This window comes from Hyperoodon ampullatus, assembly GCF_949752795.1.
Source record: "Hyperoodon ampullatus genome assembly, chromosome: 5".
NCBI lineage: Eukaryota > Metazoa > Chordata > Mammalia > Artiodactyla > Ziphiidae > Hyperoodon > Hyperoodon ampullatus.
Genome location: NC_136918.1, coordinates 81,033,124 through 81,057,784, shown reverse-complemented (window position 1 = coordinate 81,057,784; position 24,661 = coordinate 81,033,124). Strand labels below are relative to the sequence as shown.

At 45.9% G+C, this 24,661-nt stretch overlaps 1 protein-coding gene across 1 annotated transcript in view; it reads left to right on the top strand.

Moving 5' to 3' along the window:
• The window catches only part of PLA1A (phospholipase A1 member A), a gene marked incomplete at both ends in the record, with an annotated part of 34,555 nt that overhangs the window by 7,881 nt on the left and 2,013 nt on the right, over positions 1-24,661 (top strand). The window contains 8 exons of the mRNA XM_079704869.1: positions 1,003-1,204; positions 3,190-3,367; positions 3,892-4,000; positions 5,283-5,384; positions 7,836-7,925; positions 16,962-17,129; positions 18,521-18,610; positions 22,078-22,186. Of these exons, the coding sequence (XP_079560995.1) occupies positions 1,003-1,204; positions 3,190-3,367; positions 3,892-4,000; positions 5,283-5,384; positions 7,836-7,925; positions 16,962-17,129; positions 18,521-18,610; positions 22,078-22,186 (1,048 nt within the window). The remainder of the gene's footprint in view (positions 1-1,002; positions 1,205-3,189; positions 3,368-3,891; positions 4,001-5,282; positions 5,385-7,835; positions 7,926-16,961; positions 17,130-18,520; positions 18,611-22,077; positions 22,187-24,661) is intronic.

The following is a 24,661-nucleotide window of genomic DNA, read 5'->3' as shown; positions in this document are numbered from 1 at the left end:
AGTTTGAAACCCTCTGGGATGGGGTGCTCAGACCAGAATGAGCCTAGTCCCCAGGGCAACTGCTCATTTCATAGCCCAGAAAACTGTATTATTTAGCTAGGACTGCTGTAACAAAGTGCCAGAGACTGGGTGGCTTAAACAACAGAAGTTTATCATCTCCCAGTTCTGGAGGCTGGAAGTCTGAGATTAAGGTGGCAGTAGGGTTTGTTCCTTCTGAGGGCTGTGAGTGAAGGAGCCATTCCAGGCCTCTCTCTTTGGCTTGCAGATGGCTGTCTACTCCATGTGTCTTCACATCATCTTTCTTCTTTGTGACCAAATTGCTTCTTCTTATTAGGACACCAGTCATATTGAATAAGGGTCCACCCTAAAGGCTTCATTTAAATGTAATTACCTCTGTAGGGACCCTATCTCCAAATATAGTCACGTTTTGAGGTGTTAGGGGTTAGGACTTCAACACATGAATTTATGCAGGGGTGGGGGGACTCAGTTTAGCCCATGACAATATCCATTTCACCATGGCCTTTAATCTTCTCTAGCTGAGCAATATTCATATTCTCCTCTGGTATTTTATCTTTTTTTTTTTTTTTTTGCGGTACGCGGGCCTCTCACTGTTGTGGCCTCTCCCGTTGCGGAGCCCAGGCTCTGGACACACAGGCTCAGCGGCCATGGCTCACGGGCCTAGCTGCTCCGCGGCATGTGGGATCTTCCCGCACCGGGGCACAAACCCGTGTTCCCTGCATCGGCAGGCGGACTCTCAACCACTGCGCCACCAGGGAAGCCCTGGTATTTTATCTTTATACGTGAAAAATATACACAGATTTTGGTTACAGAAGTGATGCCTTTAATAAATGAGTCTGATTATTACACTTGCTGATTTATGATGAATGCCTATAAGCCCATTTCTCTCTTCCTTTCAAGAACACCTATTTTCCTTTTAAGAACAGATGACCTCACCTTGGATGTTTCTTGGTTTTTTATTTGTTTGTTTGTTTTTTCCTCTAGGAGATGCACCTCCTACCCCACAGACAAAGTGCACTGACTTCCAGAATGCTGATCTTCTCCGAGGCACCAATCTCAAAGTCCACTTTCTCCTCTTCACCCCTTCTGATCCTCTCTGTGGGCAGCTTGTGGAAGAAAGTAGTGACATCCGGAACTTGGGGTTCAATGCCACTCTAGGAACCAAGCTAGTTATCCATGGATTCAGGTGGGAGCCAACCAACCAATAGGATCACCTCAGCTAAGAGCTAGAAAATGACCATAATTCCATAGGAAGTTAGTGGGGAGCAAAAGGTCACAGGTCCCATTGCTCACCTCCTGCTGACTTTGAAGATGTCTCATAGCAGCCTGAACACACATCGTGTTGTTCTTTCTTGTTGGTCACATACGTTACTCCTCTGCTAACTGTAAATATGTGTGACCCTGGACACACTCTCCAGCTGTAAATATGTGTGACCCTGGGCAAGTCACTTTAGCACATGGAGCCTTGGTTTCCATATCTGAATAAAAGGGAAGTTGTAGAGATGGTCTCAGGGATCCTTTCCTCCCTGAAGTGTGGGTTGCACTATTCATCTCAGCCAGTGAGGTTGTAGGCTTTGTGCAATCACTCAGGGGTAACATCGTAGTGTTTTTATCCAGGTTTTTTTTTTTTTTTTGCGGTACACGGGCCTCTCACTGTTGTGGCCTCTCCCGTTGCGGAGCACAGGCTCCGGACGCGCAGGCTCAGCGGCCATGGCTCACGGGCCCAGCCGCTCCGCGGCATGTGGGATCTTCCCGGACAGGGGCACGAACCGGTGTCCCCTGCATCGGCAGGCGGACTCTCAACCACTGCGCCACCAGGGAGGCCCTTATCCAGGGTTTTATCTCCTCTTCTTCTCTTCTTCCTGGGTTTCATGACCTAAGAAACTTCCACTTCCATCTCTCCCAGAGGTTAGCGTTTCTGAGGCGCTACACACTTCTTCAACTTCTCTGAGGCCCTGCAGGCCAAATTTTGTTGTAATGCATAGTCTCTGAGTCCCAATTTAATCACCACCCTTCCTTCCAACATCTTCTCTCCAAAGCCCGCTGAGAAGGCCGGAAACAGAAAAAAGTTGCTGAGAGGAGAGAGGGAGAGAGCATGGTGAAAGAGTAGCCCTATGGAGCAGCTGGAGTTGGGGGGCCTGATGAAGAGGTGGACAGTGGGGCACTGCACAAAAGGTCACCATTTCCTCATCTCTGGGTTCTCTCTGCCTCTCCAGTCCCTCACTCCAGGTCCCAGCCACATCCTCCCTCAGGCATCCCTTCTCTCTCTTGTGCCGAAGTCTCTTCTCCGGCAAATCTTGCATTCAGCCACTACCCAAGGCTGAGTGTGTGCTCTCAACCCAGAGATAGCTAATGGAGCTCAAGAGCTCAGCAGCCTCACTCTGCTGCCCGCTCCCAGATGCCCCAAAGCCACGTTCCCTGGCATACACCCAGTCTGGGCTCCCCTGTCCACGCGAGCAAGCTCTGGGCCATTGAGAAAACTTCTTCCCCATTCCCAATCTCTTGGGAAAGCTCTCTGAAAATTTTCCTATTCTTCTTCTTTTCCTAGAAAAGTCCTATTATACTCTAAGTTCCAGAAGGATAAGGAATATATCTTATGTTTCTTTATTTCTCACAGAGCACCTAGCATACTGCCTGGCCCATTTGTTGAATGAAGGTAGGAGTGAATGAATGAATGAGTAAATGAAAACATCCTCAAGGAAAGCGCCTATACTATAGAATGAGAATTAAGATTGCAAATCTTAACTCTAATCCACAAAGCTATCTTTTCTTTCCCATGAGTAACACAAGCAGGGTCAGTGCAGTGGTTTGTGTGGTCTATGCATTACACAGAGGTACCTGACTCAGGGCCGGGGGCTGAACTCTGACCTGAGCTCTGAGCCCTGGCCTCAGGCTACATCCACCTGGAACAAAGGTACTCTTTTATAATTTACACACAGGCTCCACATGTGCAGTCAGGAGCCCTAACTGCTAACTTTGAGATTATGTCCTCCTTATGCTCACAGTGTTGTAGGATTTAGTGCCCATACCCGCCCCCCCCAACCCTGCTTACTTGTGACTTTTTCTCTGGGTTTGTTCTATTTATAGAAATCTCATTGTAATTTCCATGACAATGGATGCTGGCTGGGAAGATAATTTTTCTATCTTTTCTTCCCCCTCCCCCCCATCTAGGGCTTTAGGAACAAAGCCTTCCTGGATTGATAAATTCATCAGTGCCCTTCTGCAGGCAACAGATGCTAACGTGATCGCTGTGGACTGGGTTTATGGCTCTACAGGTGTCTACTTCTCAGCCGTGGAAAATGTGGTTAAGCTGGGACTCGAGATCTCCCGTTTCCTCAGTAAACTCTTGGTAGGTGTAGAAGAGCTTAGGGTGAGTTCTGGCTGCTTACGGGGGAGCAAGGGGTCAGAAAGAAAGAAATGACATGTGAGAAGGAGCTTTAGGTGGAAGCAGAGCCAGCCAGTAGTCTGTGGGTCTTCCGTTCGAATCTCAACCTAGCCGCTTACAGTGCTGACCTTGGGCAGGTTTTTGAACCTCTCTGAGCCTCCTGCTGCTCCTCTGTAAAACATGCCAGTGCATGTTACATCAGGGGTGCCAGTGGCTGACTCTTCTAGGTCCTCAAGAGGAAATGGCCATGGTCATGCCTCACATACTTTGGACACCAAAGGGAAAGTGAGTGGGTTGTCCAGGTGGGGAGCCCAGGGAGAGGGCAAGTGATTAACAGGGTGAGATTCTGCACTTTTTCCCAAAGCATGTGTGGCTGGTGTGTCATGCCCAAGACCTTCTGCTTCTGATGCCTCAGGGGAAAGTGTTACCCTTGTAACACCAGGGGCTGCTGTGACACAAATGTAACTCACTGTAAATGCCCGTTCTAGGTGCTGGGTGTGTCAGAGTCCTCAATCCACATCATTGGTGTCAGCCTGGGGGCCCACGTCGGGGGCATGGTAGGACAGTTCTACAAAGGCCAGCTGGGACGGATCACAGGTAACAGTCTTCCCTGCCCATCCTCTCAGGTTTAGAGAGAGAGAGAGAGCGCACAAGAGAGGTCATGACCTGGAAGAGCCTTTTCTAAGGCAGGCAGAGGGAAGTGTTGGGCCTTTGTTCTTATGATCAAGTCATCGATCACCACTGAAATTTACTTATTGTGGCCCTTTTGGATAAAATGATATTGTGTTGTTATTGCATGATCTTTAATGTCAGTGTTAGAGGCTATGTATTTCTTTCTGAGCCTCAGTTTCTACAACTGTAAAATGGGTTGTAACAGCTCATATATCCTTGGCCTACTATGGAAATCACCTGTAGACAGTTTTGTTAAATACTTGCAAAGTGCTGGGAACTTTATGCTTCAGGAGCTACCCTCAATTAATAAGGGACCAGAGCTGTGTGGTAAATACCCTGGCTTCCTGGCACTTCATTGAGACAATTCTGAGTCATGTTCTACAGCGTCCTTCAGAGGGACCCCAGTGGGATGAGACCCAAAGAGATAATCTATTCATTAAAATTTTCTTTCGTTCTCTGACTTGTTTTTCCACTCCCTCACTACGCTTTCTGTGATGCTCTCCCAAATAAGCTACTTGCACTTTATTTTATTTATTTAATTTTTTTTTGGCGGTACGCGGGCCTCTCACCGTTGTGGCCTCTCCCGTTGCGGAGCACAGGCTCCGGACGCGCAGGCTCAGCGGCCACGGCTCATGGGCCCAGCCGCTCCACGACATGTGGGATCTTCCCGGACCGCGGCACGAACCCATGTCCCCTGCATCGGCAGGCAGACTCTCAACCACTGTGCCACCAGGGAAGCCCCGCTACTTGCACTTTAAATCCTTGTCTCACCGTCTGCTTTTTGGGAGGAAGAGGAAAAGGGATCCAAGCTAAGGCCTGGGGAGAGTAATATTTACTTTGCTCTGTTGTTGTAAGGACTAGAAAGTGTGAAAGTGCCCAGCACAAGGCCTGGCACATAGTAACTACTCAAAAAATTATAGCCATTGTTATTACTACCTGAGGACTAGTATTACTGACATTAATCCTTGCCAAATGGTTGGTGTTAGCAAGCACATTTCAGAGCCAGAGAAACTGGGTCATTGAGAGGTTAGAGACAACAGAGTAGAGCTTCCTGGGAAAGGTGGTCCTGAGCTAGTTCTCTCGCCCTTGGGTCCTTGTTGGGGGACTCCGATCCGAACCGGAAGGGTTGCCCATGTAGGTGTGCAGTGGGTCCATGGGGCTTCCTGTGGCTGACACGAAAGGGCCCCTGACATGTCTGTCCTTGCAGGCCTGGACCCTGCTGGACCGGAGTACACAAGAGCCAGCCTGGAGGAGCGCCTGGACCCTGGGGACGCCCTCTTTGTGGAAGCCATCCACACAGACACGGACAGTGAGCTGGGGTGGGGGAATGAGCACAGGGCAGAGGCCAGGAGGCTGGCATTTATCTGTGTGGCCCTGGGAGGAGACCCTTCCCCTCTAAGCTTCTGTTGCAGTGAGGAGTTTACCAGCATGATCTTGAAAGTCTCTTCCAGCTCTGTCATTCTCTGAAGACTGAGATGAATGATTTCATTTTTAGCCAGCAGCAGAAAGGAGGATTCTCATTTGTGGACCAAAACTCTTTGGTCATGAGTCTCACTCTGATTCAATGCTAAGCTTTGTCTGAGGTAGTACTCAGAGGGTACTTCTGCCGGGGAAAGTCTTGCTGCTTTTTCAGGGTTAACATGCCTGGCCCCAGAAAATTGGGGCATTCCACTCCTGGGGCAGGTACTCAGACCTATCAGGACTTCCCTCCTCCCCAGAGGATAAGGCCAGCCCTCAGTCTAGTGAAGAATGAGAATTGCCCCCTCCAGTAATGAGAGGCACAGTCAAGAAGCCCCAGCTCTGAATCCATCATGACCAAATTAAGCTCTTCTGACCAGCGGGCACTCCTCCTCATTTCTACTCGACGTCAAACACCCACAGAGTCTGGTGCCAGGCCCCATGCTCAGTGTGTTGGATACAAGAAGAAATTACATTTGTCTCTGACCAGAAGAGTTTGCAGTTCAACTGAGAGATGGCCATGTCTCATTCCATTTGGCTAGAAGCCTTCTTTCAGCATTCAAGACTCACGGATTCAGGATTCTGGAAGAAACTCGTGCAATCATATTATTCAACCCTCTTTCCCACCTCCATTTCACAGATAGGAAACCAAAGCCCATAGCCCTCTGCTTAGCTATTGAGTTAATTAAACATGCCAATTAACAAGGTTAATGCCTTATATTCCTAAATTTGCTAAATAGGTGACTTATTGGTCCCTGTTTACCTGTGCTAGGCTTCTCAGTCCCCTTCAAAGTTGGAGCCACTTCTTAATGTGATTTTTTAAAAAAAGGCATTCCATTTATTCAGTCGGTCTTTATGATCTATGTAGCAGGCACTGAGAATACTACAGTGCACAAGGCATCAAATAAGATCCCTGCCCACATGGAACTTACAAGCTAGTCGGCAAGCACTCGTTCACTAATCTGTTCAATAAATAAGTATTTGGCACTAACGTGTGCCAGGTACTGTGCTGGTGTTGCGGATAAAGCAGGAAAAAAGACAGGTAAAGGCCCTGCCGTGGTGGAGCTTACATACAAGCAAGCAGTCAAGATAATTCCACCCTGTGATTATGATAATGAGGGATATGGGAGAAGTGTGACTCAGCAGGGGGTTCGGGGTCTGCTTCAAATAGGATTGTTGAGGAAAATCTGGCCAAGTAGGTGATATTTGAGGTGAGACTTAGTGGATGAGAATGAGCCAGCTCTGGAAAGAGTGGGGAGAAGAACACGCTAGGGGGAGAGGACAGCCAAAACGAAAGCCTTGTGGGTGGGGGCAGGCGGAAGAGCCACGTGGTTAGAGCGCAGTGAGTGCTGTGCTGAGAAAAGGGAGCAGGACCAGGCTGGGCATGGCGAGGAGTTTAAATTTTATTCTATGCTCAGTGAGGAGAGGGCGGCGGTTTTGGATTTCCTTAAAAGAATACTCTGGCTGCTGGGCAGAGAATGGACTGCCAGGGGACGGTAAGGGAAGGCTCACTGGAGGGTGTTTGCAGTGCTGGCCTGGGTGAGAGGGACAGTAGTGGCAATGGGCGAAGGTGGTGGCAGTAGAGACGGAGAGAAGTAGAAAGACTCAAAATATACTCTGGAGGTAGAGCTGACCCGACAGATGATGGGAGAGGATGAATTCTAGGTCATCACTTAAGCCCTGGATCGATGACGTTAAGCAAGTAATACACGCTCAGTTGCTTACAACTCTGATAGATAATATGAAGAAGAAAATCAGGGTCTTTGGCAGCTGAGTCTGACCAAGTCTGAGGGGTCAGATATAGTCACAATGATGAGATGCAGGCTACAGCCTCTCAAACTCATCTCTTTGTAGCCAGATTATATTTCTGCTCAGTCATGAAAGCACAAAAAGATGTGGGAGACTGGAAATGCGGTCCCCCACACACATATCTGAACTATCACTTGAAGCAAAATAGAAACTATTCAACAAGGAAATTTACCAAGCTCATTATAACATTTACTGATTCATAAAAACTTATATTAAGGGATATTTTTCTTGATTTTATTAGGCAAATATGAGTATCTTCTTATACATTTATTCTTAGCTTCCTTTCAGCACGGCAAAACCTGTTTAGAAAACCATCGGAGGGCTAGTTCTGTAGTCTCCCAGCACTTAGGAATGAAGTGGGCACCCATTCAGCACAGAGAGGAGGTGGGCCCCCAAGGTCAGACCTCAGGCTCTGCTGCTGGTGGACCCTGCTATGGGACCTGGAAAATAGGCCCCTGCAGTAAGAGGTTAACGGGGTTCTGCCTCCTTGCAGATTTGGGTATTCGGATTCCTGTTGGACATGTGGACTACTTCGTCAACGGAGGCCAAGACCAACCCGGCTGTCCCACCTCCATTTATGCAGGTCAGAAAGCCAGAGAGAGTTGGTGTGTGGCTGCCCCAGAGACTGGAATTTACCAACAGGCTTCGTGTTGAGTCAGCCAGTATGGGCCATAGGGGGTCTTCCTTACAGTGTCCTTTGCTGTGTCCCATCAAGCTTACTCAGCACTTATTAAATGGATGTCTCTGGAGCCCAGGAATTCTAGGGGAGGAGTGCCTGAAATTAAAAGCCTGCTCCATATTTAGGCTCCCTCCCCACTTCTTAGGCCCTGCTGTAATCCAGCGTCACTCAAGCCAATAACCTCTCTTCTTCCTGGACCCCACTTTGTGGCAGAGTCCACAGTAGCTACATCCTCTGCAGAGCCTCGTTGTGGCAGAAACAGACTGATGCGCCCAAAGCTAGCTAGCTGAAGGATCAATTCAGTGCATGACCATTTCCCCAAACTAACTAAATTTAAGTTCTCTAACATTGCTTTCAAGATAATCTTCTTGAATACGTTCAGTGAATATACATTTCTTCTCTTCTAAATTTATTCTTCCAGAATGTTCTTTTTGGATATCTTAATTGAATGTATTCTTAGCATAATTTTAAATTTATCAAAAGCTAAGCGTTAAGGATTGTGTAGTCTTCTTATATTCTTATGAATATAGCCAACCTATCAACATTTCATATGGGAATTTTATTTTGATTTCTGATTACTATGTTTTTAACCTTTTCCTGCTTTACCAAAATTTTAACATTTTAAGGATTCTTTTGACAACTGTGTTGAGTAACCACTAATCCAAACTTACCAACTTTACTGATTTTCCAAAAACATGTTTCTTTTAACAATTCATAAATTTTTCAGCAATTCTGATCAGATGGGATGGTTTGATTTTAATGGCTTTTAAATTTTTCTTTGGCATTTTAATTGGCCACTTTTTCTTTTCTTCATAACACAATCTGAGAAGGGTTTAGTTTGTGTCTCCCAGCTCCCTGTTGTAGCTAGAAGGAGGTTGGCCATAGACAGTGTCCCAACTCTGGGGGAAAGGAAAGTCAGCAAGCAGCTCAGACTTGGTTCTGGTCCCAGAGAGGGGGTCCCAAGGTGAAAGAAGAGTCTGAAGACCCTAAACCCTGGAGTTATGGCTCATTATAGACCTCTTAGCCCCAGCAAATTCATTCAGTGTGAATTATTACAAATTTTAAAATAATCAACAAAAGGGGGAAAGTGGGGGTGGGTGGTGGTGGTGGTGGTGTGATGAACTGGGAGATTGGAATAGACATATATACACTAATATGTATAAAATAGATAACTAATAAGAACCTGCTGTATAAAAATAAAATAAAATAAAATTCAATAAAATAGCCAACAACAACAATAACCAGAAAACCAGGTGTCTGTTATACTGGGACATTTGGCAAATTCAGTGTATCAGTTACTTGGTGAGGTGAACCTCAACACACTGGCTTTCTTTTTTTTTTTTTTTAGGTTGGTTCCAATTTTTATTATTGTTGTTAATAATAACACAGTGAATGTGCTTACACACCAACCTTTCCCCTTTCTTTTCTTTTTTTAACATCTTTATTGGAGTATAATTGCTTTACAATGTTGTGTTAGTTTCTGCTGTATAGCAAAGTGAATCACCTATATGTATACATGTATACACATATCCCCTCCTTCTTGCACCTCCCTCCCACCCTCCCTATCCCACCCCTCTAGGTGGTCACAAAGCACCGAGCTGATTTCCCTGTGTGATGTAGCTGCTTCCCACTAACTATCTATTATACATTTGGTAGTGTATATATGTCCATGCCACTCTCTCACTTCATCCAGGCTTACCCTTTCCCCTCCCCATGTCCTCAAGTCCATTCTCTACGTCTGCGTCTTTATTCCTGTCCTGCCCCTAGGTTCATTAGAACCTTTTTTTTTTTTTCTTTTTAGAATCCATATATATATGTTAGCATATGGTATTTGTTTTTCTCTTTCTGACTTACTTCACTCTGTATGAAAGACTCCAGGCCCATCCACCTCACTACAAATAACTCAATTTTTGTTTCTTTTAATGGCTGAGTAATATTCCATTGTATATGTGTGCCACATCTTCTTTATCCATTCATCTGTTGATGGACAAGTAGGTTGCTTCCATGTCCTGGCTATTGTAAATAGAGCTGCAATGAACATTGTGGTACATGACTCTTTTTGAATTATGGTTTTCTCAGGGTATATGCCCAGTAGTGGGATTGCTGGGTCATATGGTAGTTCTGTTTTTAGTTTTTTAAGGAACCTCCAAACTGTTCTCCACAGTGGCTGTATCAATTTACATTCCCACCAGAAGTGCAAGAGGGTTCTCTTTTCTCCACACCCTCTCCAGCATTTATTGTTTGTAGATTTTTTGATGATGGCCATTCTGACCAGTGTGAGGTGATACCTCATTGTAGTTTTGATTAGCATTTCTTTAATGATTAGTGATGTTGAGCATCCTTTCATGTGTTTGTTGGCAATCTGTATATCTACTTTGGGGAAATATCTACTTAGGTCTTCTGCCCATTTTTGGACTGGGTTTTTTGTTTTTTTGATATTGAGCTGCATGTGCTGATTGTGTATTTTGGAGATCAATCCTTTGTCAGTCGCTACATTTGCAAATATTTTCTCCCATTCTGAGGGTTGTCTTTTGGTCTTGTTTATGGTTTCCTTTGCTGTGCAAAAGCTTTGAAGTTTCATTAGGTCCCATTTGTTTGTATTTCCATTTCTCTAGGAGATGGGTCAAAAAGGATCTTGCTGTGATTTATGTCATAGTGTGTTCTGCCTATGTTTTCCCCAAAGAGTTTTATAGTGTCTGGCCTTATATTTAGGTCTTTAATCCATTTTGAGCTTATTTTTGTGTATGGTGTTAGGGAGGGTTCTAATTTCATTCTTTTACATGTAGCTCTCCAGTTTTCCCAGCACCACTTATTGAAGAGGCTGTCTTTTCTCCATTGTATATTCTTGTCTCCTTTATCAAAAACAAGGTGACCATATGTGCGTGGGTTTATCTCTGGGCTTTCTATCCTGTTCCATTGATCTATATTTCTGTTTTTGTGCCACTACCATACTGTCTTGATTACTGTAGCTTTGTAGTATAGTCTGAAATCAGGGAGCCTGATTCCTCCAGCTCCATTTTTCTTTCTCAAGATTGCTTTGGCTATTCGGGGTCTTTTGTGCTTCCGTAAAAATTGTGAAATTTTTTGTTCTAGTTCTGTGTAAAATGCCATTGATAGTTTGATAGGGATTGCTTTGAATCTGTAGATTGCTTTGGGAAGTATAGTCATTTACACAATGTTCATTCTTCCAATCCAAGAACATGGTATATCTCTCCATCTGTTTGTATCATCTTTAATTTCTTTCATCAGTGTCTTATAGTTTTCTGCATACAGGTCTTTTGTCTCCTTAGTTAGGTTTATTCCTAGGTATTTTATTCTTTGTGTTGCAATGGTAAATGGGAGTGTTTCCTTAATTTCTCTTTCAGATTTTTCATCATTAGTGTATAGAAATGCCAGAGATTTCTGTGCATTAATTTTGTATCCTGCTACTTTAGCAAATTCATTGATTAGCTCTAGTAGTTTTCTGGTAGCATCTTTAGGACTCTCTATGTATAGTATCATGTCATCTACAAATAGTGACAGTTTTATTTCTTCTTTTCCAATTTGGATTCCTTTTATTTCTTTTTCTTCTCTGATTGCTGTGGCTAAAACTTCCAAAATTATGGTGAATAATAGTGGTGAGAGTGGGCAAACTTGTCTTGTTCCTGATCTTACAGGAAATGGTTTCAGTTTTTCACCATTGAGGACGACGTTGGCTGTGGGTTTGTCATATATGGCCTTTATTATGTTGAGGTAAGTTCCCTCTATGCCTAGTTCCTGGAGAGTTTTTATCATAAATGGGTGTTGAATTTTGTGGAAAGCTTTTTCTGCATATATTGAGATTATCATAGGTTTTATCCTTCAATTTGTTAATATAGTGTATCACATTGGTTGATTTGCATAAACTGAAGAATCCTTGCATTCCTGGGATAAATCCCACTTGTTCATGGTGTATGATCATTTTAAGGTGCTGTTGGATTCTGTTTGCAAGTATTTTGTTGAGGATTTTTGCATCTATGTTCATCAGTGATATTGGACTGTAGTTTTTTTGTGACATCTTTGTCTGATTTTGGTATAAGGGTGATGGCGGCCTTGTAGAATGAGTTTTGGAGTGTTCCTCCCTCTGCTATATTTTGGAAGAGTTTGAGAAGGATAGGTGTTAGCTCTTCTCTAAATGTTTGATAGAATTCACCTGTGAAGCTATCTGGTCCTGGGCTTTTGTTTGTTGGAAGATTTTTAATCACAGTTTCAATTTCAGTGCTTGTGATTGGTCTGTTTATATTTTCTATTTCTTCCTGGTTCAGTCTCGGAAGATTGTGCTTTTCTAAGAATTTGTCCATTTCTTCCTGGTTGTCCATTTTATTGGCATATAGTTGTGTGTAGTAATCCCTCATGATTCTTTGTATTTCTGCAGTGTCAGTTGTTACTTTTCCTTTTTCATTTCTAATTCTATTGATTTGAGTCTTGACCCTGTTTTTCTTGATGAGTCTGGCTAATGGTTTATCAATTTTGTTTATCTTCTCAAAGAACCAGCTTTTAGTTTTATTGATCTCTGCCATTGTTTCCTTCATTTCTTTTTCATTTATTTCTGATCTGATCTTTCTGATTTCTTTCCTTCTGCTAACTTTGGGTTTTTTTGTTCTTCTTTCTCTAATTGCTTTAGGTGTAAGGTTAGGATGTTAATTTGAGATTTTTCTTGTTTCCTGAGGTAGGATTGTATTGCTATAAACTTCCCTCTTAGAACTGCTTTTGCTGCATCCCATAGGTTTTGGATCATCGTGTTTTCATTGTCGTTCGTTTCTAGGTATTTTTTGATTTCCTCTTTGATTTCTTCAGTGATCTCTTGGTTAGTCAGTAGCATATTGTTTAGCCTCCATGTGTTTGTATTTTTTACATTTTTTTCCCTGTAATTGATATCTGGTCTCATAGCATTGTGATTGGAAAAGATACTTGATACAATTTCAATTTTCTTAAATTTACCAAGGCTTGATTTGTGACCCAAGATATGATCTATCCTGGAGAATGTTCCATGAGCACGTGTGAAGAAAGTGTTTTCTGTTGTATTTGGATGGAATGTCCTATAAATATCAATTAAGTCCATCTTGTTTAATGTGTCATTTAAAGCTTGTATTTCCTTATTTATTTTTATTTTGGATGATCCGTCCATTGGTGAAAGTGGGTTGTTAAAGTCCCCTGCTACAATTGTGTTACTGTCAGTTTCCCCTTTTGTGGCTGTTAGCGTTTGCCTTATGTATTGAGGTGCTCCTATGTTGGGTGCATAAGTATTTACAATTGTTATATCTTCTTCTTGGATCAATCCCTTGATCATTATGTAGTGTCTTTCTTTGTCTCTTGTAATAGGCTTTATTTTAAAGTCAATTTTGTCTGATGAGCATTGCTACTCCAGCTTTCTTTTGATTTCCATTTGCATGGAATATCTTTTTCCAACCCCTCACTTTCAGTCTGTATGTGTCCCCAGGTCTGAAGTGGGTCTCTTGTAGACAGCATATATACAGGTCTTGTTTTTGTATCCATTCAGCCAGTCTGTGTCTTTTGGTGGGAGCATTTAATCCATTTACATTTAAGGTAATTATTGATATGTATGTTCCCATTACCATTTTCTTAATTGTTTTGGGTTTGTTATTATAGGTCTTTTCCTTCTCTTGTGTTACCTGTCTAGAGAAGTTCCTTTAGCATTTGTTGTAGAGCTGGTTTGGTGGTGCTGAATTCTCTTAACTTTTGTTTGTCTGTAAAGATTTTAATTTCTCCATTGAATCTGAATGAGATCCTTGCTGGGTAGAGTAATCTTGGTTGTAGGTTTTTCCCTTTCATCACTTTAAATATGTCCTGCCACTCCCTTCTGGCTTGCAGAGTTTCTACTGACAGATCAGCTGTTAACCTTATGGGGATTCCCTTGTATGTTATGTGTTGCTTTTCCCTTGCTGCTTTTAATATTTTTTCTCTGTATTTAATTTTTGATGATTTGATTAATATGTGTCTTGGCATGTTTCTCCTTGGATTTATCCTGTATGTGACTCTCTGCACTTCCTAGACTTAACTATTTTCTTTCTCATATTAGGGAAGTTTTCAACTATAATCTCTTCAAATATTTTCTCAGACCCTTTTTTTTTTTTTTTTGTCTTCTTCTTCTGGGACCCCTATCATTCGAATGTTGGCTCATTTAATGTTGTCCCAGAGGTCTCTGAGACTGTCCTCAATTCTTTTCATTATTTTTTCTTTATTAGGCTCTGTGGTAGTTATTTCCACGATTTTATCTTTCAGGTCCCTTATCCATTCTTCTGCCTCAGTTATTCTGCTATTGATTCCTTCTAGAGAATTTTAAATTTCATTTATTGTGTTGTTCATTATTGTTTGTTTGCTCTTTAGTTCTTCTTGTTCCTTGTTAAATGTTTCTTGTATTTTCTGCATTCTATTTCCAAGATTTTGGATCTTCTTTACTATCATTACTCTGAATTCTTTTTCAGGTAGACTGCCTATTTCCTCTTCATTTGTTTTGTCTGGTGGGTTTTTACCTTGCTCCTTCATCTGCTGCATATACCTCTGTTTTCTCATTTTGTTTAACTTACTGTGTTTGGGGTCTCCTTTTTGCAGGCTGCAGGTTCATAGTTCCTGCTGTTTTTGGTGTGTATGTGCAGTGGGTGAGGTTGGTCCAGTGGCTTGTGTAGGCTTCCTGGTGGAGGGGACTGGTGCCCGTGTTCTGGTGGGTGGGGCTGGATCTTGTCTTTCTGGTGGGAAAGGCTGTGTACGGTGGTGTGTTTTGGGGTGTCTGTGAACTTAGTATGATTTTAGGCAGCCTCTCTGCTAATGGGTTGGGTTTTGCTCCTGTCTTACTAGTTGTTTGGCATGGGGCGTCCAGCACTGGAGCTTGCTGGATGCCCAATGCCATGCCCAGCTCTGTTGGGTGGAGCTGGGTCTTAGCATTGAGACGGAGATTTCTTGGAGAGTTCTTGACGATTGATGTTATGTGGGGCCAGGAGTTCTCTGGTGGTCCAGTGTCCTGAACTCAGCTCTCCCGCCTCAGAGGCTCAGACCTGACACCAGGCTGGAGCACCAAGACCCTGTCAGCCACACGCCTCAGAAGAAAAGGGAGAAAAAAAGAAAGAAAGAAAAAATAATAAAATAAAATAAAATATTTTTTTAAAGTAATAATAAAATAATAATAATAATAAAAACAAGAGAGCAACCAAACCAATAAACAAATCCACCAATGATAACAAGTGCTAAAATCTATACTAAGATAAATATAAAAATTAGAAACAAATCAGTCACAGGCAGCAAACCCCAAGTCTACATTTGCTCCCAAGGTCCACCGCCTCAATTTTGTTTTGATTCGTTGTCTATTCAGGTATTCCACAGATGTAGGGAACCTCAAGTTGATTGTGGGGATTTAATCTTCTGCTGCTGAGGCTGCATGGAGAAATTTCCCTTTCTGTTTGCACAGCTCCTGGAGTTCACCTTTGGTTTTGGCCCCGCCTCTGCATGTAGGTCGCCCTCAGGCATCTGTTCCCCGCCCAGACTGGAGGGGGTTAAAGCAGCGGCTGATTAGGGGGCTCTGGCTGTCTCATGCTGGGGGGAGGGAGTGGTACAGTAGTTATAATTGGAACGCAGGGTGAGCCTGTAGCAGCAGAGGCCACTGTGACATTGCAACAGCCTGAGGTGCACCATGTGTTCTCCTGGGGAACTTGTCCCTGGATCACAGGACCCTGGCAGAGGTGGCTGCACAGGCTCCCGGGAGGGGAGGTGTGGATAGTGACGTGTGCTTGCACACAGCAGCAGCGTTAGCGTCTCATGCCCAGCTCCGGGGTCTGTGCTGATAGCCGAGGCTCGCGCCCATTTCTGGAGCTCGTTTAAGCGGTGCTCTGAATTCCCTTTCCTTGGACACCTGAAACAATGGTCTCTTGCCTCTTAGGCAGTTCCAGACTTCTTCCCGGACTCCCTCCCGGCTAACTGTGGCGCACTAGCCCCTTCAGGCTGTGTTCATGCAGCCAACCCCAGTCCTCTCCCTGGGATCCGACCTAAGCCTGAGCCTCGGCTCCCAGTCCCCACCTGTCCCGGTGGGTGAGCAGACAAGCCTCTCGGGCAGGTGAGTGCTGGTCGGCACCGATCCTCTGTGCGGAAATCTCTCCGCTCTGCCCTTCGCACCCCTGTTGCTGTGCTCTCCTCTGTGGCTCCGAAGCTTCGCCCCCCGCCACCCTCCGTCTCCTCCAGTGAAGGGGCTTCTTAGTGTGTGGAAACCCTTCTTCCTTCACAGCTCCCTTCCCGAGGGGCAGGTCCCGTCCCTATTCTTTTGTCTCTGTTTTTTCTTTTTTCTTTTGCCCTACCCAGGTACGTGGGGAGTTTCTTGCCTTTTGGGAAGTCTGAGGTCTTCTGCCAGCGTTCAGTAGGTGTTCTACAGGAGTTGTTCCACATGTAGATGTATTTTTGATGTATTTGTGGGGAGGAGGTTGATCTCCGTGTCTTACTCTGCCATCTTGAAGGTCTAATGCATTGGCTTTCATAGATGGACTGAACTGCGGGGGACTCCCTTGATTGTTTTGTTGCTGGGTTGTGTATAATGAGGTTGTAAAAAATTGGTTGTGTGGGTGATGCTGAAGAAGGTAAAAATGTGCAGACAGATATCCGTTTTGAGAGGGAGGGTCGGGATCGCCAGCTCTCTGTATGCTCCCATTTTCTGAGAGTTTTTATGATCGTGGAAGAATGGGTGTGTATGTAAACAATTTTCTTGGTAAATTAACTAAGTTATCCAGGAAAATTAAAAAGAAAAGTGAGAGTGTAGTAACCATGTTCATTAATATTTTTAAAATGTGGCTCCAGGGACATCCCATGTATTTATAGCCTGTTGGAGTATAAAATTCAATAGAATTACAGTTAAGTAGCATGGAGGGAGTTTCCATTTGTCTTGAACTGAAACCTTCATTGTGTTCTTTTTGCCCTGTTCAGGCTACAGTTATCTGATCTGTGATCACATGAGGGCTGTGCACCTCTACATCAGCGCCCTGGAGAATTCCTGTCCATTGATGGCCTTTCCTTGTACCAGCTACAAGGTCTTCCTTGCTGGACACTGTCTGGATTGTTTCAACCCTTTTCTGCTTTCCTGTCCAAGGATTGGTAAATGCTACCCCTTTGGCTTCCTTTGACAGTTTGGAGACAGTTCAAGTCTTGTCACCTCTTTAAGTCCTGATCTCCTATGGTCAAGAGGTCTACCCGAGCAGGGTAAAGAAAACTTAAGCAATGAGTTGTTCAGCCTGTCCTTACCTGGAAGGTGGTGCTTAGCTCTCTGCGTCCCACCCCTCACCCTCTATACCGCTGCCTGATGCCATACTGGCTCTGCACACAACCCTCACACACACGCACGGGCACTGGCATGTAAGTCCAGCCTCAGGATGCTCTCCAGAAGTACTGGTATAGTCCAGATTGCCTGTACCCACCCTCAGACCCGATGCTCACCATAGGTCTTCCTCGCTAGGTCAGCCATTCTCCAATTCCTGATAGGCTGTAAATCGAAGTCTTTTGGGGGAATCCCCAAGGCTGGCACACTGTGCCCACCTTAGAGGTGTGAGACCACATGCCAGCTGGAGGGGTTCCTAACTGCCGAGTGGCCTGGGCACACTCCTGGATGATCCAGGCCAGTCTGGAGAGAAGGGCTCAGGAAGGCTGAGGCTCCAGCCTCAACTCACCCTGTGCAGATCATGGCTGTGAATATCCTGGGGTCATCCAGTGTGGAGGGCTCCAGGAAAACGCCTGGGTAGTGTAAATGGGTCCTCCCCCTCCCTCACTCTCCCACTTCCCACTCCTGGCTGCCACTCAGAACCGCAGCAGCCTGCCATTGCTTATAGAAATGAATATCAGCTTGACAAAATGTTAAAGTAGGGGTGGTTTCCCATAATAAAGTGAATCAATATTACTTCTTACTCATCACGCATATGTCACTGTTTCCCACAGATGTGATGGACCAGATGGTTTAACAGCCACTTCACACTGCCCCGCCTCATCTCTCGCTAGACTTTCCCTTTTTTCCAAACACCACAGGGATGCTAACTACTCATACTGCCAAGAGTATTTCATGTTTCCTCACCCTGTGTCCCTTTGCCCAGACTGTACTTTCTGCCTGGAATGCCCTTCTCTGACTTGTCAATACTATTCTTCAGCTCAAACACCTCCCTGTGCTCCAGTGCACAGGATACAAATGCCATTAAAACAACTGTCATATAGATTGCTTTGCAAGTTGAAGACATCATTTCAAATTTCTTATACATACTTCCTGGGAATGGGCCAGATAATCTGCAGAATGTATTTGTTGTCTACCTGTATGTTTATTCCCATCTGGATGGGGTTGCTTGTATCCCAGGACTCACCGCAGGGCGTGGCACATCATGAGTATACAGTGGAGTTGTCTGTGGAATAAATGGGTGCATGAATTAATCGATACATGCCTGGGTGCTGTGGAGCCCTGAAATGGCCTCCTCAGGGCTCTGCTGTCTTTGCTTCTCTATCTCCAGGGCTGGTGGAAGAAGGTGGTGTTAAGATAGAGCCACTTCCCAAGGAAGTGAAGGTCTACCTCCTGACCACTTCCACGGCTCCATATTGTGGTGAGTGCGGGCAAATGAGCTGCTCAGCTCTGCCAGTGTGCTGTCCAGCTGAGTCCAGGGCTCCGTCTTGGGCTGTGTCCAGCCCAGCATGGTAGCTGAAGTGGGAGATGAAGAACTGGGGCAAAAATGTCATGGGAAGGGAGAGGTGGGGGTCAGCAGCTACTGGTCTTAGATAGAACCAAAACTTTTCAGAGCTAGCCCAAACCACTGCTCTATGGATGAGAACTTGGCGGCATCTTACCTTACGTCGGTACACTGGTCCTCCTTCCTCCCCACCATGGAAACCTGCCTTCCAGTGTAGGTTCTCTCTGGAGTGGTATTTGGGAGTCCCTTTTGGATTTCTCCTTCCTGCATACATTTCCCCCTCCTTATTGACCATCCTATGTGTCTCCCACTCTGGCAGCCCTCCTAGGTCAGGGTCCACGAGGAATACTGGACCTTCATATACATATTCCAGCTGTTTACTATGGCTCCTAACCACTGCATTTCATTGAAGCTAAGATGCCAGCGATTGTGAGAGGTGTTTAATGTGAGAGAAATGGGTGTCTTAGAATCTATGACATACATTACAGGCTGAACCATTCTCCTTCCCTATGCTATTTAACTAGGTTGACTATACTTCCTGATTTTGTTATCCTGTTATCCTGGTTTATTGTGTGTTCAGAATAGAAGTACGCTGGTTTGGATGGGACATTATATGACCACCCTAATTCTAAATGATTTTCTGATCAGCTGGTGTCTGGTTGGTTGGTGAAGGGATCTTTGTGGCTATACCTTCCTGGTACTAGAGGGCCTGGTGAAGTGTGAGACACAGCCCGAAGCTCAGGCTCTGTGGTCCCCCAGACCTGGATTTGAACCTCGGCTTCTCCATTTACCAGCTGTGTCGTCAGGAGCAAGTTTTTTTTAACCTTTCTGAACCTCTATATACTTATGTGGAAAATGGGGAAAATAACGGTACCTACTTCAAAGAATCAATTGTGAGGATAAAATAAAATACATAGTACACAGACAATTACCAGCACAGTGACTGGAGCTCAGTAAGTAATAATTCCCTTCCCTCTGTCAATGGGAGAATTTGGGAGATGAGATGGGGGTGTTTCTAACTTCATGCCAGAGAGAATATGTGGCTACTTCTTAGGAATAAAGTGGGTTACAAGAGTCATCTGTGGGCTTTCCACATGTATCAGCTCATCTGAGAACCCAACCCTGAGCGGTGATGTGCCCAAGGCTGCATGGGTGGGTGAAGAAGTCAGCATTCAACTCCAGGTCTTCTGACTCCAAAATCTTTACCTTTTCCAGGTCATCATCTGCCTCCATACTTGTGTCTCTGCCCCCTCTTCCAAGAACCCGCTCTTCTCAACTGTATTTCTCAGTTACTCTTGGGTCTTGCCACCCCTCAGAGGTCAGCCTGAGGGAGGACTTTTTCCGGGTCGGAGGCAGGGCTGCTGGGACCAGACACCCCGTTTCTACTTCCAGCTCCAGGGCAGCTTCGCGGCAGCTCCTCTCTGTCCGCACAGCCAGGGAGCCTGAGGAACACCTGGAAGTTAAAGGCATTTTTAGGTCCCTGCTAAGGGTGATTCACCAAGCCATACATTTTCTTACTGTTTCATTTTTGTTGTGAGACTCCCTCCCCATTCTCCCAGAAGTATGGCTGTGTCTGTTCAAAAACCTCAGCGGGCCTGTGTCTTCTGAGCCTTCCATTCTGAGCATCAGAGCTGGGCCCATCCTCTCCTGGGGGTGGGAGGTACGGGGCACCCACCGGGTAGCCCACCTGGCAGCTCCCGCTCTCACCCTCTCCCAAGCCATCATGGCACTAAGCTCCCATTGCCCAGCACTCTTGGCCTGCAGTCACCCTTGGCCTCTGCCAGGCAGGCACCAGAATGGACAGAGAATCCTCTCCAAAAAATCATTTTTCTAACAATAGTACTTGTCTCTTGTAGAGTAATGTTTCACCCGAAACGTTTTCTCCCCATCACCTCATTTAATCCTCAGCATGTTCTGTGAGGTGATGTTGGGGGTTATTGATGACAGATGAAGGAACTGAGGCTCGGAGAGGTTCAGTGACTTAGGCAAGGCGATACGACTAGTAAGCAGCAGGCTTGGCCTTGGACCCAGTTCCCCTGGCAAACCATCCAGGGCTCATGTGCTGTTTCCCATGTCATGTCCCCAAGCAGGTTGGATTTCACTACCAGCTCCCACACCCCCAACGTTAGCAGACCTGGCCCTCCTAGGGCTTTCAGGGTAATCAGAGAAGAGAGAAGCAGAACCTCAGGAAACTTTCTTAATCAGTGATACATGCTGATAAAGGAAGAAGCGATATAGTATATCAAACTCAGCCCAGAGAATTAAATTCCTAACGCTATGTAAGTTAGCCGTTTTTCCACATTGCAAATATCCACTCCAGTTCAGCCCTTGCATCCATAATAAACAACTGAGAAAGAGAGACAGGAGGGACGTGGCATCTGATGTTTCGCTCTGTGGAGCGGGGAGCATGTAGCGCTCTCTTGTCTTCTTGTGGGTTCTTGGCAGTGAGTCCTGTTACTAACCCCATGAGCCCCGATGGACCACATCACTCCTCCAACTTAGAGCTGACTCTCCTTAAATTCACTTAGTCCCTCCCCGCAATGTTCACCCATAAAACATGACAATTGAAAAAGTACAGGTAGGGCAGAGCTCTAGCTATGTCCCAACCACCAAAGGAATCTGTGAAAATGTTCGGAGACTGAAGTCACTGCGTGGTGCCACCAGATGGGCTTACCCCTTAATGAGGGAAGCATGGGGTGCTGGGCAAGCTGTAACCCTTCTTAACCTCTCTTGCCAAAGGGGCAGCAGGTCTGGGGTTATCACCGTGAACCAGGCTGCTCAGCCAGTCTGTGTCAACAATACCAGCTTTGAGAGACTCAGTGTCTGTGCTGCCCACATGGGTGGAGATGCCACACAGGCACCCAGCCACCACAGGGAGGGCAGTAGTCATCTCCTGCACACACGGTGGGTTCCCTGACACAGGGTGTATGCTAAGGGGGGGAGGGGCGTTGCTCTATTTTATGAGTTAATTGTTTAGTATAAGATAGACCCTTTTTGGTTCTTTCAAAATCACACCCTCAGGATAATGTCACTCGTTGGTAACAAAGAGTGACACAGTGCCAAAGAGTGGCACATTCTAGGATTACAAGTAATAATAAAAACTATCATGTATTGAATGATTCCGAGGCACAGGCACTGTCTAAGGACTTTATACGCATTAACTCATTTAATTCTCATTCAGACCCGTGGGGTATGTAATTTTATTATCCCAATTTACACTAGAGGAAGCTGAGAACCTGCGACAACAGGTAATCTGCTCCAGGTCACACAGCTGCTAAGAGCTAGAGCAAGGTTTCCTAACTGCCCTGCTGCTCTCTGGGACATTTTGTGCATTGCACCCACTGACCTCTGGCCCAGTTATCTGCTCTGCTTTGGTTTCCTAGTGCATCACAGCCTCGTGGAGTTTTACTTGCAGGAGCTGAGAAACCAGGACACCTGCATCACGGTCACGTTCCTTAGCAGCAGTGTCACCTCCTCAGTCAAGATCACCATGTACGTAAGTGTCCCACATGGCTGGCTTCTCTCCTTCCATTTACATACATGCACATATATCCCAGGACAGGCACTGTGTGATCACTGATGGGTGGGTGGAGCCAGCTGAGCTGGGGATGGGGGTGAGGGTGGCACCTGCCACAGATGGACCCACAGACACATGCTGGACACCTGTTCCAGGTTCAGGATCAGTACTGGGTCCAAGTATAGTGTATTCAGACAATAGCAGACAAGCAGGCACACAGCAGTAATGGAAAGTCCCAACAGGTGGGGAGAGTTTGGGGATTGGCTCCCTGATAGGAAACAGCATCAGGAATCCAGGCAGGGGGCATTAAGGATGTCAGCAAGTAGGAAGGCCTCAGCCATGGGCCAGGGAGGGCTGGCCAGAGCCTGGGAAGCACCTACTCCTGGGCAGAGGGATGGGAGGAGAGGGGAGCAGTGCTAGATGGGTTTCTAGAACAGACTCTCAGCAAGAGGGTCAGTTAGCAAATGAGTGCAAGGGGAGGGCCAGCAGGGTTGATGCTGAGCGGTGCCAATCCCTGGCACTGGGGCTGATTTCCTTCCTTTGTTGGGTCACACTTGGGCCTCGCAGCTGGTGAGACCAGGCTTGAGGTAAGCAGGCAGAGAGCCTCAGCTGCAGGGAGCCGCAAGCCTGGCAGGGGACAGGAACTCAGCAGCAGTGGTGCATGTTTCTTTAAAAAGTCATTGCGGGCTTCCCTGGTGGCGCAGTGGTTGAGAGTCCGCCTGCCGATGCAGGGGGCACGGGTTTGTGCCCCGGTCTGGGAAGATCCCACATGCCGCGGAGCGGCTGGGCCCGTGAGCCATGGCCGCTGGGCCTGCACGTCCGGAGCCTGTGCTCCACAGTGGGAGAGGCTGCAGCAGTGAGGGGCCCGCGTACCGCAAAAAAAAAAAAAAAAAAAAAGTCATTGGTTAGTTACTCACAAGCCAGCAGGAGACAGACTAATCAGACAAATCACTGTCTCAGCCAGGGCTCAGTCTGGAAACCAGAGCCCAAGCCAGGCAGTCCAATAGAAGGGAATTCACACAAAGAGCTAATTACAAATGAGTTGGGAGAACTGAAAACCCAAAAGAAGGATGGGGAGGCAATGCAGAGATCAGCAAAAGGAGTCACTCCACCTCAGAGCTCAAGGGACAAAGCCAGGTGGTGTTGGTAGAACAAGGAATGGGATGGGGAGTGGAGGGTGGGAATGATTGGCAGGAGTTGGAAGCAGGGAGGAAATGCAGCTCCTCCAAATCACTGCCTGAAGCAGCCTCCCGCCTGTGCCGGGGAGCCTGAGAAGTGTGGTTTGCAGGGGGATGGATGGAGCACAAACAGGGACGTGACCAGTGCCCATACACAGAAATGCACAATTGTCAGCAGTGGCAGGGGCTACAAGAACAAATAAGATAGAGCCTGACCAAGTGTGAAGAAACAATGTTTGAGTTGATATCTGAAGGATTTGGAGGATCCTTCCCCCCAGACCAGGGGTTAGTGAGGTATGACACGGGGAGCAGACAGCAGTGGGACCGGGCATGGGGAGAGGAGGCTGGAGGGGCAAGTCAGGGTCAGACCATGCCACGCCTGGAAGGACAGGGTAGGGATTTGGGCTTTTATCCTGACAGCAGTTTGGAGAGCTGCTGGGAATTTTAAACAGGAGAGTGACGGGATCAGATTTGGGTTTGGAAACATTTCTCAGGCTGCAGTGATGGATATTAACTGTGCTGTCAGGGAAAGACAAGTTTCTGCTGGGAGGAGCTCACATCTGGGCTCCCAAACACTCTGCCACCAGGCAGGGTTCCAACTCACCCAGGCCGCACAGCACAGGACAGCAGGCAGTCAGGACACCCACACAGATCATGGGGTGCCCACGTGAGCCTTGCAGATTATAGCTGAGTAATTTTCATTAGATCAGTTCAAGGTCACGTTACTTCTGCAAGGTTGTTTTTATCACCTTTCCAGCCCACTGGTAGATGAGCCGACACTGGCAGGAATCATGACAGTGACACACAACCCTGGCTGCTTGTTAGAACCACCTGGAGAGCTTTAAAGAATACTGACAGCAAGCCCCACCCCAGACCAGTAGCAGTAGAATCTCCAGGTATGGCTTCAACCACTACACTGTTAGAAGCTCCCTGAGTGATCGGAATGGACATCCACAGATTCTTCTTTCTCCCCAAAGAGATTTGCATTACTGTTTTGAAGAAGGCTATCAGAACATGATTATCTTCAATTCCTTGGTTCTTGTTTCCTCTTGCAGAACAGAAATTTAAAAGAAGGGAGGGGGTTTATGTGTGGTCTTTCCCCTACTTTCTATAACTTTGTGAAGCCCCAAGATTTCCTTCCAATTAGAAAATTTACCCAGGCCAAGTCCCCAGGCCACTCACTCACAGTGTCCTTTGTAGTCCTTCTAATTTGCAAGCTCTCCATCCAAGCAGACTCTTTTTTTTTTTTTTGCGGTACGAGGGCCTCTCACT